At 50.6% G+C, this 14,282-nt stretch overlaps 2 protein-coding genes across 5 annotated transcripts in view; both read left to right on the top strand.

Moving 5' to 3' along the window:
- The first annotated feature begins 1,908 nt into the window (after window positions 1-1,908).
- tram1 (translocation associated membrane protein 1) lies at window positions 1,909-9,466 on the top strand. 2 transcript variants are annotated; one of them, XM_072699446.1, is made up of 11 exons: window positions 1,909-2,176; window positions 2,945-3,008; window positions 4,205-4,326; window positions 4,595-4,711; window positions 4,812-4,870; window positions 5,481-5,565; window positions 5,662-5,732; window positions 5,833-5,937; window positions 6,010-6,153; window positions 6,423-6,574; window positions 7,074-9,466. In XM_072699446.1, the coding sequence occupies exons 1-11, from the start codon at window positions 2,054-2,056 to the stop codon at window positions 7,145-7,147; spliced, it is 1,116 nt and encodes a 371-aa protein (XP_072555547.1). In that variant the 5' UTR covers window positions 1,909-2,053; the 3' UTR covers window positions 7,148-9,466. The 2 variants fall into 2 exon arrangements, with proteins under 2 accessions (XP_072555547.1, XP_072555546.1); XM_072699445.1 differs by having other exon boundaries at window positions 6,423-6,577.
- A 326-nt stretch (window positions 9,467-9,792) lies between these two features.
- ncoa2 (nuclear receptor coactivator 2) overlaps window positions 9,793-14,282 on the top strand; it is a 39,707-nt gene continuing 35,217 nt past the window's right edge. The window contains exon 1 of one of the 3 annotated variants that reach the window (XM_023794657.2): window positions 9,793-10,330. The gene's annotated coding sequence lies outside the window, so the exon portion shown is untranslated. Of the gene's footprint in view, window positions 10,331-13,592; window positions 13,723-14,282 lie in introns of those variants that run through there. The other 2 variants (XM_023794655.2, XM_023794656.2) reach the window with 2 other exon arrangements.

Here is a 14,282-nt window from a genome sequence, read left to right as displayed (position 1 = left end):
GGGGGCTGCTTAGCAAAAAATATTTAAGGAGAACAAATCACCCACATTAAAGCCCCACTCCCCCCGGACCTTAGCACCTTAGCTCTTAGGTATATGATCACGCTTTACTGGTAGGGGGTCCTTATATATAGGGTTGTTGTCATCTGGGGGTCACTGTCAGAGAAACCTGCCATAACTCATGCATTATTCCAGATCTATCTGGTGAGCCTTTCTATCTATCTATCTATCTATCTATCTATCTATATCTATCTATCTATCTATCTATCACAGTACCTGGATTTATGCAGCAATGTTGAAAAATGCATTTAGGATGACAGAATTAGATAATATGTTTGCTATGTGGAAAGCCTAATTGGCTGCAGAGGTTTGTATTAATTCTGTTTAATTGCTTTTTCATTAATATCAACCCCAAGTGTAGGTTTGTGGAGCCAAAGCTGAGCCCAGGAGAAACGAACATTAACTAAGCAGTTATTAAAATCCCTGTTATGAGATCTGCACATTCAAAAATCACAGTGATGTTAATTTGTTACTAATTCAAGAGAGAAAGTGGGACAGAGCAGAGCCCTTTTTACTCTGAACATTTCATACTTTGTACCAAACTTTAGAGATGATGTTTCTGATTAAATCCGCTCTCCAGTGTAAGTGTATCATAACCTCATGTTAACCAACCCTAATTCAGCCTCACTAACTACATGTAAACGTCCAAAATCTTAAAGTGAAAACACACATTTTGACACAATGGTCACATGATATCTTCTTATGTATCAGAAGTAGGAACTGAAATGTAATTTCATTGGTATTAAATTTTATTTAAGAATGCCATCATATGATTCAGGATTTTGCGGCCTCATTTGGGGAATAACCGTATCCGGCTCGTGCTACACACGACTATGTCAGGTACAAGAAGCTTACTGATATGAAGTTTGTCATTGCCGTCGCCCAATCAAAAAGACTGCAGCTGAATATTCTGCTGTCTGGTTAAGCCAGGCTCAAACCATTGCTGGGACGTGAACCAATGCTCTGCAGGCTACAGATCTGTGCCCTTGATACCTTGCACCACACTGCGGCACATCTTCACATGGGAAACCAGCCTTTGCTGCTGCGTGAAGAGCCTGCTTCTGTGTGACCTGTAAAACCAGGAGCCTGCAGTGATGTGACAAGTCTCAGGACTACTTTGAGCTGCCAGTGTTCCCCGAACAGCATTTTTTTTGTCACATCTCTATATGCAGGATGTTAATAAATATCTATGCAGGAATTTTCCATGCCCACTTACGCAGTGCAGAGATGCGGTGGGCTTGGTAGGGGAATCCTGGGTGTGATTTCTGTCAGTTGCTGTGTACACACTCATGCAATAACAGCACCCTGAAGGCCATTATGGATACACCAACTAACCAAAACAGCTGGAACGTGTGTGGCTCAGTGTATTAGGGTGCTGTGCCTGTGATGAGAAGGCTGCCAGTTCAAATGCCAGGGTTGACAGAGTGATGTGATGTGGCCCTTGAGCAACCCCCAACAACTCCAGGGACTCAAGAATGAACGCTGCTTTGGATAAAATCATCTGTCAGGTACATAAAATGAAAACTCAATATAGAACAGAGACAGAAATCAAGCCCACAACCTTGGAGACATAAGGGTACAGTTATGCCATGATAACAAGCAGAATTTATCTAGACTCTTTGACTATTCCATTTACATTTTATTCTTATCTTTGCACTGATAAGCTCGCTTTCATATTAATCTATAAAAAGCCTTGTAAGGCTCGTTTATCATGCGGGCGCACTACATTTCCACTCTGATCCTTCTTTTTCTATCTCCCGTCGCCAAGCGCCCTGCATTGCGTCCTCCGGATCTGAAGGGGGCGCCCGCCCAATCGACGTACCCCTCGCATCACCCCCCCCCTCCCCTCCTCCTGTCGCTCGCCTGATAGTTGGCGCTGGCAGGCCGGCGACTGCTAGTAGCGGGTTGGTCACCGCAGGAAGCGCAGAGCAGGAGCAGTATCAGCATCAGCAGCCCCGCAGACGCGAGTCGGAGTACCCATCCGGTGATCGGCAGCATGGGGGTTCGGAAGAAAAGTAGCAAGAGCCCGCCGGTGCTCAGCCATGAGTTCATCATCCAGAACCACGCCGACATCGTGTCCTGTGTCGCCATGGTCTTCCTCCTTGGGCTCATGTTCGAGGTGAGTTCTGCGCCCGCAGCCCAGCCGGGCTGGACCGGACCGCAGCGCTCACACGGAGCCCGTCAGGTTGAACCAGGTGCTCGTCCATCCGAATCGGAACCGGAAGCGTGTGCCTCCTTTTAAGGGGAGCTTTGATCACCTTTAACCTCGCACCCGTGCGCTTCCCAGCGTTTTTAGATCTTTTTAGGGATATTTCTGCCGCTCTCACTTGGGGCTGTGAGACCGCAGCCTGCCTGGTTGGGGGCGCCGCGGCCGCTCGCAGCCCCGACACTTTAGCGTTACGTGGCAGTCTGTCAGCGGTCGGCCGGGGCGGCAGCCCACTAGGCCAGGACCTGCCTTCCCCTTGGCTCACCGCTGCCTGAACCTCCCACAGGGTCTCTTTCAGAGAATATCTACTGCTCTCTGGAACCGCTGCGAGTGAAAAACGCCACTTTAAATGCATTTGCGAGCTTTAGGCCGCAATGCGTCATGGGAGTTGTAGTTCCGCCCCCCCCCCTCCGTGATTGTAGTACATGAAGAAAAGTACACATCATGCTACAGCAGTACACTAGTGGCGTGCAATCTGGCTTTTGAATGTGTTGATTGTGAAGCACAACACCGCTATTTATAATGTAGAAGGGCTTTCTTTGCCAGGTTTACACACACGAGTCGTCTTTTACTTAACCTTTTTCTAAAACACTGACATGTCAGCACCACCGGAGCCTACGGTACTGACCACGACACTTGGCATCTGTCTGTCTGACGCATTTGCTCTTCTCTGTCTTGCAGGTAACATCTAAGGTGGCTGTGTTGTTCATCACCGTTCAATACAATGTCACCATCACGTCCAGTGGTGAGTGTGCTTCCCCGTAAGGGTCCGTTTAGGGGTCGGGACCCCAGCACGCTGCTGGCCATTTGCTTCCCCCCCAAAGGCACCTCTGTAAAGCAAACAGGCCGGGGCTTTGCGCTTTTAGCACCATCTATGAGCTACTTGCTTATTTTTACCCTTCAAAGCATTGCCTTTTATACCCTAGAGTTGCCCCGTTTTGCTTTAGTTCTGCAGGGGTGGGGCGGGGGGGGGGGGCGGGATTTGGCATGTTCCTCAGTCCTGTGAAGGCCAGGTGCAGAGCGTCCCCTCGTCCCCTCGTCCACGCCCCTGCACCCTCCCGCCGGCGCCCCTACTTGCTGCAAGCTCCCCGCTGGCTCTCCGCGTGCTATTTACAGCATCTGATTTGTTGAATCATCGCGCCGGCAGCCTGGCGTAGTAGAAAGCAGGTTAGGATGTGGTACCGGCACTTTCTGTCCTTGCTCCTTTGTCGAAATAGTTTTCGTCGCACGCTTGTCCCCCCGGAGATCTGCTGTATCCCAGAGACGTGGTCACAGAGCGGTCAAGCGCGGCAGTGAAGAGTGGACCGTGTTATTGTTCGAACGCTCAAACTATATGGGTCGCGGTACCAAGGTGAACCCGATTATGCTGTTCAGAAGAATTGAATAGTTTATTTTAGCGTTGAAAATAAATATATACACAGTTTATTTGGTGATCAACTGAAGGCCATTTAGGATGCAGTCTTTTTTACCCTGGTCTGGATCCTCACAAACATGGCACACGAGTTATTATTGTGGAAGGAATCATGCTGGGTCTCAGGTTTCTGGGGAAAAAAGGTACATCTTCAGGTCTAACTATGGATGCTTCATCCAACTAAAAGTGTAGCTGACCCTGTTTTGTTTTCACTGTTTGCATACTGTCGGTTGTGTAAGCTGAATTGTCTTAGGCTTGACTCTGACATGGGTAGCATGCTGTTTTGTATATAACTTAGTGGCTCCTTGTTTTCCTCTGTTAGTGTTTTCTACGCCTTTTCTTTATCGGACTGCTTGTAATTTGCAGACTGGCCAGTGCACTCCTTCTCCTGTTTCTTAGGCCTGTTTTTAAGAATCCCATCCCCTCCAGCACCTTCTCGTTTCCCCTTTTACCATTTTCGACGTTCGCTTGTCACTTCCAGTCTGACTCAGCAGACAGGTTTTGACACGGTATCTCTCTCTGCCTCTCAGATGGCCCCGAGGAAACCTCCGTGAATTACTTTCATCACGGACTGAAGGACCTGGCCACGGTGTTCTTCTACATGCTCGTCGCCATCATCATGCATGCCATCATCCAGGAGTACGTGCTGGATGTGAGTGACGGCGCCGCCCTGCTGGCCCTTCCCACTTTCTCAGCGTAAATCCCGGGCAGGGTGTTTTCTTTGGCTGTACAGTCTCGTAAACATGATCCTGGTTAACACTGAGCATTAAAACGGTGTAGATCAGGTGACCAGGCTCTGTGTGCTCGTGTGCCCCCGCTCCATGCAGAGGCTCTGGGGGGGGAGGCACCATTAACCACTTCCTTCCTTGTGGCTTTTGTCATGTCGCTCTTTTTTTTTCCTCTCTCCTAACTGTGTAAAGAAAATAAACAGGAAGATGCACTTCTCCAAGACCAAGCACAGCAAGTTCAACGAATCGGGCCAGCTGAGCGCCTTCTACCTCCTGTCCTCCGGGTGGGGCATCAGCATTCTGCACTCAGTAGGCCCCCCCCCGTCCCCATGCGCCACCGTGCAGTGTCCCTGTCGTTTTCTCCGTCTGGAGCACGATTCTGAGCCTTTTTTCTGTCCGTCTCTTTCAGGAAAACCTTCTGTCGAACCCTGTCAGTTTATGGGAGGGGTACCCACACACGTTAATGCCGTAAGTAAGCCCCACCCCCACCCCCAGCTCCTCCCTTGGTCATTCTGCCTATCCTTCATTACCCTCCAAGAGCCCTGAAGTAAAGCCATTAAATGCCAGACTCTTACTCTTATCGCATGCCGGTGTGTGGCATCGCAGTGCCACCGTTTCCCTGAGTTGGCGAGGCAGTGCCCCCCATGTGTGCCATGTGTGAGGCGTATAGCTGTGTCACCTGCCTGGTGACTGTGATTTATGGCTTCGTGGTCTGTGTGCAACTCTATCAGCTAGTTTTAATTTTAAACCTTTGATCATAGGATGGATGGATGATAATCTCTAAGGTTATTGCAGGTTTACAGTAGCAGAATGCACACATTTAGACGTTACGAAAGACATTAGACATTAAGTGAAAGTAACATTAAATAGCAAATAACATAAGAATGTAAGAAATTATTGCATGAAATTCCGTAATTACAGGAGCAGAGTGTTCAGCACGACCGTAACGGCTTATACTGTTGCTGATGCGTGCTGCCCCTTCTGGGGCACAGATGTCCTTTGTTCTGGGTCTTTGGGGACGCCTCCATCACTTTGTCTCCTGTTCTGCGTCCTCTGGTACCCGTTTTCTGCCTACCAGGTTCCAGATGAAGTTCTTCTACATCTGCCAGATGGGTTACTGGTTCCATGCTCTTCCTGAGCTCTACTTTCAGAAGACCAAGAAGGTGAGTCCGTGCCACAAGCCTTGGGGTCACCCGGGGTCCTTTGTGCTATATGCGTCCCCCTAACTGACCCCCCCCCCCCCCCCCCCATTCCTGCAGGAGGACATCCCGCGGCAGCTGGTCTACATCAGCCTGTACCTCACACACATCATCGGGGCCTACATACTGAAGTAGGAGTTGCCCTCCACCCCTCCCTCTACCCCCCTCTGGCAGCTGGGCACCCTGTCTAACCACCCCCCCCCCCCCCCCCAACCTATGTGCCCCCTGCAGTCTGACCCGCCTGGGACTCGTGTTGCTGGTGCTGCATTACTTTGTGGAGCTGCTCTTCCACGTGTCACGCCTCATCTACTTCAACAACGAGAAGCGGCAGGGCGGGTGAGCAGGCCGTTCATACCCCACACACCGCCCCCCCCCCCCAACCCCCACTAACACACTGGCGCGTTGCAGGTTCACAGTCTGGGCTGTGCTCTATGTGCTGGGCCGCCTGCTCACGCTGTCCCTCTCCGTGCTCACCGTGGGATTCGGCCTAGCGGGGGCGCCACAGCAGGGTCTTGACTTGGATAGCGGAAACTTCAACGTGCTCTTTGTCCGGTAAGCGGGATGGGGGGGGGGCAGCTGGCAGGGAGTGGGATCTTCGAGGGGGTTCAGCTTTTGCTCTGGCTATGATCAGCTTATGCTCCACCTGCAGGCTGTACTAAATAACTGGTCTAAGGAGGCATAGCTGGAGCTGCTTATATCTGACCCATGCATCAGAACACGTACCTTCTCCGGAAGGCCGTCCCTGAACCCGCCAGCGGTCCCTTGATGTGGTCCTGCGTGTCCGTGACAGTCCCCGCCTCTTGTATGTCCTCCCGGTGCAGGATCACGGTCTTGGCTGCTATCTGCCTGACCCAGGCCTTCATGATGTGGAAATTCATCAACTTCCAGCTGCGGCGATGGCGGGAGCATGCGCTGCTGCAGGCCCAGAAGAGGAAGCCGGCTGCTACCAAGGGCAAGACCAAGAAGGACAGAGGTGGTATGGGCGGCACTCGCCGGGCCCCGGCCAATCGTCCGTCCTGCTGGGCGGGCCTGAAAAGGCCGACGTGTCATTTCCTGTTTCGAAGGCATTTAATCTGGCATCTCTTACTCTCTCAGTGACAGATGTCCGTTACTTTGGAACACGCTAAAGCAATTATAACACGTTAAATTCCACTATGTTAAATCAGCTCTTCAAAGTAGCTTGATATGAGAATTCACATTGACTTGGCTGTGTGCTTGACTAGTATGAGCTGCACTGGGCTGTGGGGTGTTTGACTACATTACCCAGAACCACCCTGTGCCCCCTAGCATGACTGGAGGCTTGTGTCCCATGTTTTACCACGTACCACTGGTTCCTATCATCATTCAGAGGCACGGGGCATACCTATCTTGCCAGTATATCTTAGTCACTGCGCCCCCACCCGGACGAACTTATTGTCCTGCATGCGGTCAGCCACCCCTCCATTGAACCGGGTTCTTTCTGTCTTTTTCAGCCAACGGCGTGAACGGTGCCCTGAACACGAACGGTGCAGACTCACCACGGACCCGGAAGGACAAATCCTCCTAAGTGGACCGCCAGACCCCGTCGGCGAGTCCAGGGCCCATGGCTCCGTCCCGCGTTTCCATCTGCTTCGTCCTCCTCGGCGCCTCCAACTGGACGGACCTGGACTCCCTCTCCACCTTTTTTTTTTTATTTTTAATTTTTTTTTATTGCTATTCTGACTATACGGTGCCATTAAAGATGTGCATAGAAACTGACGTTAAGTGCCTGAGAGCTCGGCTCTGCGTGTGCGCACCCCTGCGCACCCCCACATCCTCCTTCAGGTCCCCCCCCTCCGCCCCCAAGCCTCTCGCTGCCGTTGCTGTTTTAATGCGACATCGGGCGTCGCAGCATAAGCCATCTTGCATATCATGCAGGAGAGGAGTGATTTGTTATTGCCATTTGAATGCTGCCTTGTGACCCCCTCCCCCCCCCCCCCCCCCCCCCCCCCCAAGTTCCCAGATGAGGGTTTGATGGAGCAGTGGTGTCCCTTTCCCTTCTGGCACCAGCCCATCGTCGCTGATCGTTGAGGTCCATGTCGGGGGTGGGGCGGTCGATGCTCTGTTTTGCCGTACGTGTGATGGGGTATGTGCCGTTCTCTCGTGATAAGCCTGACCGCAGCACAGCCGTCCAGAGCCAGCATGTCGGAACGACTCCGGTTCCCTAGTCATAATGAAAGTGAAAGCGGTCCGTTCGGTGACGTTATGGTCACGTCAGGGCATATCCGGCCGTATTTTCAGTTTCACCAAGGCCACCCACGCATGAGTCAGGCTGGTGTAAGGGGTGGAAGAAATGCCACGTACCGTCATTGAAGTCCTGCCATTCCCTGAGGCAAAGTCCTCGATCGAATTGTAACGCTTGTTTCTCAGTCACAGCAGCTGTGTAGTGAACCAACGCCATGTCCAGCTATAGATGGAGGACTTGCATCATTATTGTTTTTTTTTTTAAATAGTTACTCTGTGTTCTTGTTCAGACCTTTTGTGTTGCTGTCAAAACCAGTCGCACTTAATCTAATTGCCGATTGGGAGTAATTTTTTATGACTTTTCCAGCCCTCCTTGTCTGTGTTCGGTGTCCTCCACGTTGACGCCCCTTGGGTGGGCGTCGTTAGCTTTATGCTGGGCCGCGTTCAGCCATTTTGTTTCCATCTTCACATTTCAGGCCTTGTCAGTCAAGAGGCTCCACAAACACTCTGTTCTCAGGGATGGGTCACTTTGGTCCGACACCAGTTATAGGGGTCACACTGACCCCCCCCCCCCCATACACACACTTTGTTTAAGGTGGTCTGTCTGGTTGTCTTGTATAGTCTGAAAGAATAATTACTAAATAGGAATTGTTGTTGTGCCTCTAGCAAGGGAGGACCAAGCACGCTGTCGCAGGCTTCATACGAACCCGCTTTTCCCGTTCTGGCTGTCTGTCAGGTTTTTTTTTCTTTCGAGGTGACAGCGTTCCATTCCATCAGTACCGGAAGTGCTATGTGTGTGTCTGACCAATCGCGGTGTATAGTAACGTTTTGGAATAAATGTTTGTCTCGGAGCCGATTGGCCAGATATGCATTTTGTCATGTCCATCACTTTGTTTTGGTTGGATTACAGTTTTCCCTGTAAAGGAAAAAATCTGCTGCTTTCATTCCACATGCAGTTTTAAAGGATGAGACTCAAATTAAGGACCCTGATGCCGCCACTAGTCCTCTTGGGGCTGGTTTGTGTTCTGTATCAGTACTTGGGCATGATGTCATTTCTTTGGTGGGGGTTGCTTGATAACAGAAAGATGCCCCTCCCAATTCATACCTGGGCCACCTATTTTTAAATATGTATCTTTATATAACTTTGAAAGTAGATATTCGGTTATGACTGTGTGGTCAGTCACCAAAAAACAAGCATGTCCTCACTAACCAGATTTAGCACATTCAAGGGGAAAGCTGAATGGCTTTAACATGTTGATTTCTGTGCAGTTTTAAAGATACGCCCCCCTCAGGTAGTAATGGGGAAGTGCGCCACTGCCAACTTCTCATTTAGCATTAGATCTGTAAACTAGACATTGAAAGGTTCGTGTTATTCCTTTGTTCACTTGTAATAACAAAAAGACCACACCATTGTGTTTAAATTTATTATTTTTAAGATCGATCAAAAAGGCATTTACGTGTTAAAGCGTCTCATAAGCACAATCTCAGCATGCCCACGAGCTGGGTGCCTCATAATGGTTTTATTTGACGGCGGACATTTTCCTTTGCTTTCTGGTTGTATGATTAGATGAATCAGCACCTGCGTCTGCCTACCCGTCCAGTTCGTCCTCATGAATGTAAGTTAAGTTGATGCTTTATTAAAGCTACCTGGCTATGGACTTCACGCTTATGTTACTGTCTACTCCTTCCTGCGCCGTGCCCCCGCCACCTGTTCACAGACAATCCATATAGGTCCCACATGCCTGTCTGTGCCATGACAAAGTTTGGGAATGATGAGGTGACACCAAAACCTCCAGGTAAAAGCCTAATGCTCCTCCTCACTCACACAGCCTCACTATCCTGTGGGGTCGCGGGCACCATAGACGCACCCTGGAGGGGACATCAGTGCATCACAGGGTTGTATCAATTCAATTAAGGAGACATTTAGTTTAATTCAGCCCTCGAGCACTTAGACGGCATGAAGGTGAGGGATCCGAGGTCGCCTTGAACACGGCTGTTTGTCTGCTCGGTGAACAGTACCGACTGCTGCCGAGCGGTGGCGCTCCAGACCACCTTTTTGCGTGTTATTGCCGAATATAGCGCACGGCTCCGGGCTTCTTCGGTAACCTTGTTTCACGTCAGAGCGGATGGTCCTGCGTATCAGCCACTTTTATCGAGTCCGAGTCGGTTCTGTTTGTTTTTTGGGGGAAATTTCACGAGATCGGTTCCGCTACTAGGCATTTACTCTGGAGACCCCCACGCCGGACCGGGCTCAATCCTGCGTCGGGATCCCGCTGAGGTTTCGCTTCGGAAATGCTGGCGAAACGGTTCTGAAATAAGCGAACAGGCTTCGGCGACTCGGCCATTGCGGCGGCCCCGGTATCCGAACGGCCGCGTCCCACTGGATGTTTAAACAAAGCGGCGGCGGTTCCGGCGTTCAGCCCCAGCTGTGTGTGAGCGGCTCGAAACCGGGACCGAGGCGGGCGGGCCGCAGTCCGGACACGGTGACGCGGAGGGAGCCGGAGGAGACCGCGGCGCCGCCACCCAGGTACGGTTACTTTGTGTTACGGAGTATCGCGTCTTTCCGCCTGCATTTCCGCATCCACTTTCACACGCACATACGCGGCGTTTAGCTGGGCTCCGGGCTGCTTTGACGCGACCTATTTTTGGGAAGCGCCAAGCTCCGCCCGAGGGGGCATCGGAACCGAGGCGGCGCGGTAAAATGACCGCCAGATATGCGACTCTGTCCCCGGCAGGCTGCTTGGTGACTCTGCCGGCGTGTTATCAGATCAGCGGGGTCCGGAGCGCAGATTACGGGCTGTTGACCTACATAACGAGTCCCAGCGATGGGAGAACCGGACCCCTCACACCCCGAACCGCCTCTGTCTCCTGTGTGGTGCGGGAAAGGCACATTATATTATGCGAAAGACAGCCGCATGAGTCAACATGACTTATTTCTAAAGAGTCTTTGTTTAAAATAGTTCTTCTGGTAAATGCTCGGTGGATATATATCTAAATGAAAAGACGCTTTAGTTTTGTTTTATTTATTGTATTTTCGCTATAATAACAAATTCAATCAAAATAACGTTGTAAATAGTCCCAGTTTGGTCATCCTGTTGGTTGTTTGGCAGATCTGAACGCGTTTCACATCCCCATTATTTGCGTTGCACTGCGTCTTTTGGGAAATCCCGAGTACAGAGGTAGATGGGCCCTGAACCGGACCGAAGCGAACCGAGCTGCCTGAGTGAGAGCGTGTCCGTGAGCAGCTCGTCTTAACTGACCCCAGATCAGCTGCGACTGCTGCTCAGCTGGAAGCTGTACACCTGTCACTTTGGCGTCATTTCACCTTTTCTCGCAAATACAAGATGCTCTTTGGGGCGGTGCATCTGCACGAGACTTTGTGCGCGATTCCCTCTGGTCTCTGAAGTACTGCTTTGTGGAACAGAGGCACAGCAGGCAGGAAGACTAACCAGTCAAGTTTGACCTGATGTGAGTTTCTTTTGGGCATGGATGAGCTCAGTCGAATTCAGAGATACATAGTCAAAAGTAATAACTCGAGTTTGGCTGAGTTCATTTGCAATTTTTTGAGACCTGTTCTATTTCACTGGTCATCCTCCCTATAGCCTGTTCTTCCTACCTTTCCATAACCTTGTGCGTTATGTAGAGCTGGGGTCTATCCTAGATTGTCCATGCAGGATACACACACCACTACACCTTGTGTGATGGAGGAAAGCAGGAGTCACCAAATCCACAAGCTTGGAGCTACGACTTCAGAGCAATACCTGCTGAGACACCATCGTGCTCTTGAAAATCGTGCTTAGCAAACAGATTGTGGCTTGCTGCTAATGTTACGACAGCTCTGCGCGTTAAACCTCACGTGTACTGAACTGAGTCAAATTTATTTATCTGGGATGGTGACTCAGTTCAGTTGCAGTTTTTGAGTTGTGGGTTTTTTCCCTGTTTTCTCTGAATTTCTAAATTTAGCAAATCGGAACCTGTCATTTTTGTATTATTACCAGTCTCATTAGCAGTATAAATCTCTGTTTTTTACTTGTGATTTTGTGTATTTCATCAACACGATTGGAGTGATTCAGATTGAGGCCCATGTTTGGCTGTAGCGGGACCATCCTTGGGATTCAATCAGCCGCCCACCATTCTGTGAGTCGACACCGTTTAGCCGCTACGTTGCCCACGCTGTGCTAATTAGCGCAGCTAGCTCTTCTGTTTTAGACATGCCCTGCCGTTTATTTGGTTGTGATTTGGCAGTCTGGGCCATTTCTGCCACTGGTTGGTAGCACCTTTTTTGCCATTGGCTCACCACCTCCTCCATATCTTTCTGCCACACTTCTTCAAATCACCATTTCTGGTCTGTAGCTGTGCTCTTACATTCACGGTCCTGAACAAACGCTGCTCCGTTACTTTGCTTAGGCAGAGGCTTCTTGTACTATCTCCATTCTCGAACTGGGATTATGACTATCTTAACTTCCTCTGCCAAGAAACAACAACAGTCTGGGTACTTTAAAGCAGAGGCCTTTTGCTGTTAAGAGTGGGGTATTGAACACTACGCCACCTAATGGTGTGTCCAATATAAGTGTTGGATAATAGAAACTTGTCAGCTGGTGTGTTGGACTCTGAGTGTCGTATGAAATGGGCATCGTTTCCATTCTTATTGTGCATCTCATTTGAACTGTGAATAAATCAGGCGTGTTTAAGTAGTTAGATGCTCACTGGAAGATGGGAGAGACCAGCATGATGTCTGCAGCATTCCTCTCTTGGCAGAATGGCTGAATCTCATGAAAGAGAAACATAAAGCTGTGGAACAGAATATTAAATCAATCTCTGCTTCCTTATAACCAGGGCAGCGAAGAGACCACAGTATGGTGGGTCCTGAGTCAGGTTCTGGAACTCTCCATTGGAGGCTTGTGCCTTCCTCATTGATCCCCGTAGTCTGATGGGCCTGGTCAGTTTTTAGCATTATTGAATATATGGGATATTTTCAGAAGCTTTGGATTTTATTTTGTGGGGGCCTGAAGCCTGTCCCAGGCAGTACAGGGGACAAGGCTGGGGGACACCCTGGACCGGATGCCAGTTCATCACAGGGTATATACATTGAATGATTGTTTTGTGTGTGTCATTTAGCCAGAGGAACTCCCGCAACATGGTGAGAATATGCAAAAGCTACCGTCCCACACTCCAATGTCCCATAATTGAAAACAATGAGTAGATGGAAACATATCATATGGTTCTCGGCCCGGTTATCTAATCTGCTGTCAGATAAGTGATAGAATTAGGTGAATTTTCAATATTTGTTACAATTTTAAGCCGTGTTTAAAAATACTTCCGTGTGTTTCTTGTGCTGCGTATAAACATTAAACTTATTTTAATCTTACTGCACTCTGAATGGAGTTATCTAGGCAATAGTTTGCAAATTTCGCACAAAGCTGAAAAAACGGATCTGTTTTCGGTTCCGCTCCTCCTTTACGGATCAAAAGTCGTAAATCTTTGTCGCAGATTCCCCAAGGTCTAACACCGGGAATGTATTTATCTTTTCATTGTTTTCTTTGTAAATAACAATAATCACTTTATACATAATTATACAAACGTGAGCACGCCTGGTTCTAAATGTCTCTGTAAAACAAACCGCTAAGTATCTCCTGCTGCTTTATTCCTGTCCTCCGGTCTTCGGTTCCTCCGCTCTCCCTGCCCTGGTTCCTCCGGCCCGGTGCCGCTTGCCGCGCCGCGGTTCCTCCGGCTCGGTATCTCTCGCAGCGCCGTGGCCCGGCTTGTGGGGGAGGACCGCAGGCGAGGTAAACAAGCAGCCCGTCATCAGCAGGCGGCGGGAACATGGCGGCGGCGCCACGCTCGGCTGCAGCGCTCTTCCGCGGAGCCGAAGGTCGGAGGCGGCCGTGACGACTGCTGTGGCGGAGAAGACGAGCCGCGGTGAGTGCGCGGACATGCGGGGATGGGCACCCTTGCTTTTGGGCCGGTTTTGGCATTTCGGCTGCGCAGTTAATCTGGAAATAGCTGGGGGAGGGGAATGTGAGCCGAGCCGTGCGTGTTTGGCAGCTTGGGGATCCGCTCGACCCGGCTACCGGAGCCTCTCGGCCGCCTGGCTCCGGAGACGGGGGCACCGCGGTGAACTACCGCACGGTCGCCAGAGTCCGGGATCCGCGGGACCAGGTCGCCGCCTTCCGCCGGAGTGTCCGCGGCACTTGAGACGGCGCCGCTACTTTCGCTTTATCGCTGAGAACTTATGGGGCTCCGATGGGGTCCGGGCGCCTTACCCAAGTTTGACCGGCTCGTCGCGGCCAGTGCTGGGCTCCCACGACGGGCTATGAGAGTGTATCCGGTAGAGAGAGCCACCAGGACCGGCTGCTCGTGTGAGCCGTTCCGGGGCGCCGCCTTATCTACACTGGTGCGTGGCCGAAATGTGCGTTTAGGGACCGGACTGGACTGTACGGGACAGGGTAGCAGGAACTCGGGTGCGGGGGTGACAGGCA

This window comes from Paramormyrops kingsleyae, chromosome 15 (assembly GCF_048594095.1).
Source record: "Paramormyrops kingsleyae isolate MSU_618 chromosome 15, PKINGS_0.4, whole genome shotgun sequence".
NCBI classification, from domain to species: domain Eukaryota; kingdom Metazoa; phylum Chordata; class Actinopteri; order Osteoglossiformes; family Mormyridae; genus Paramormyrops; species Paramormyrops kingsleyae.
This window is presented reverse-complemented; position numbering and strand designations above follow the sequence as displayed.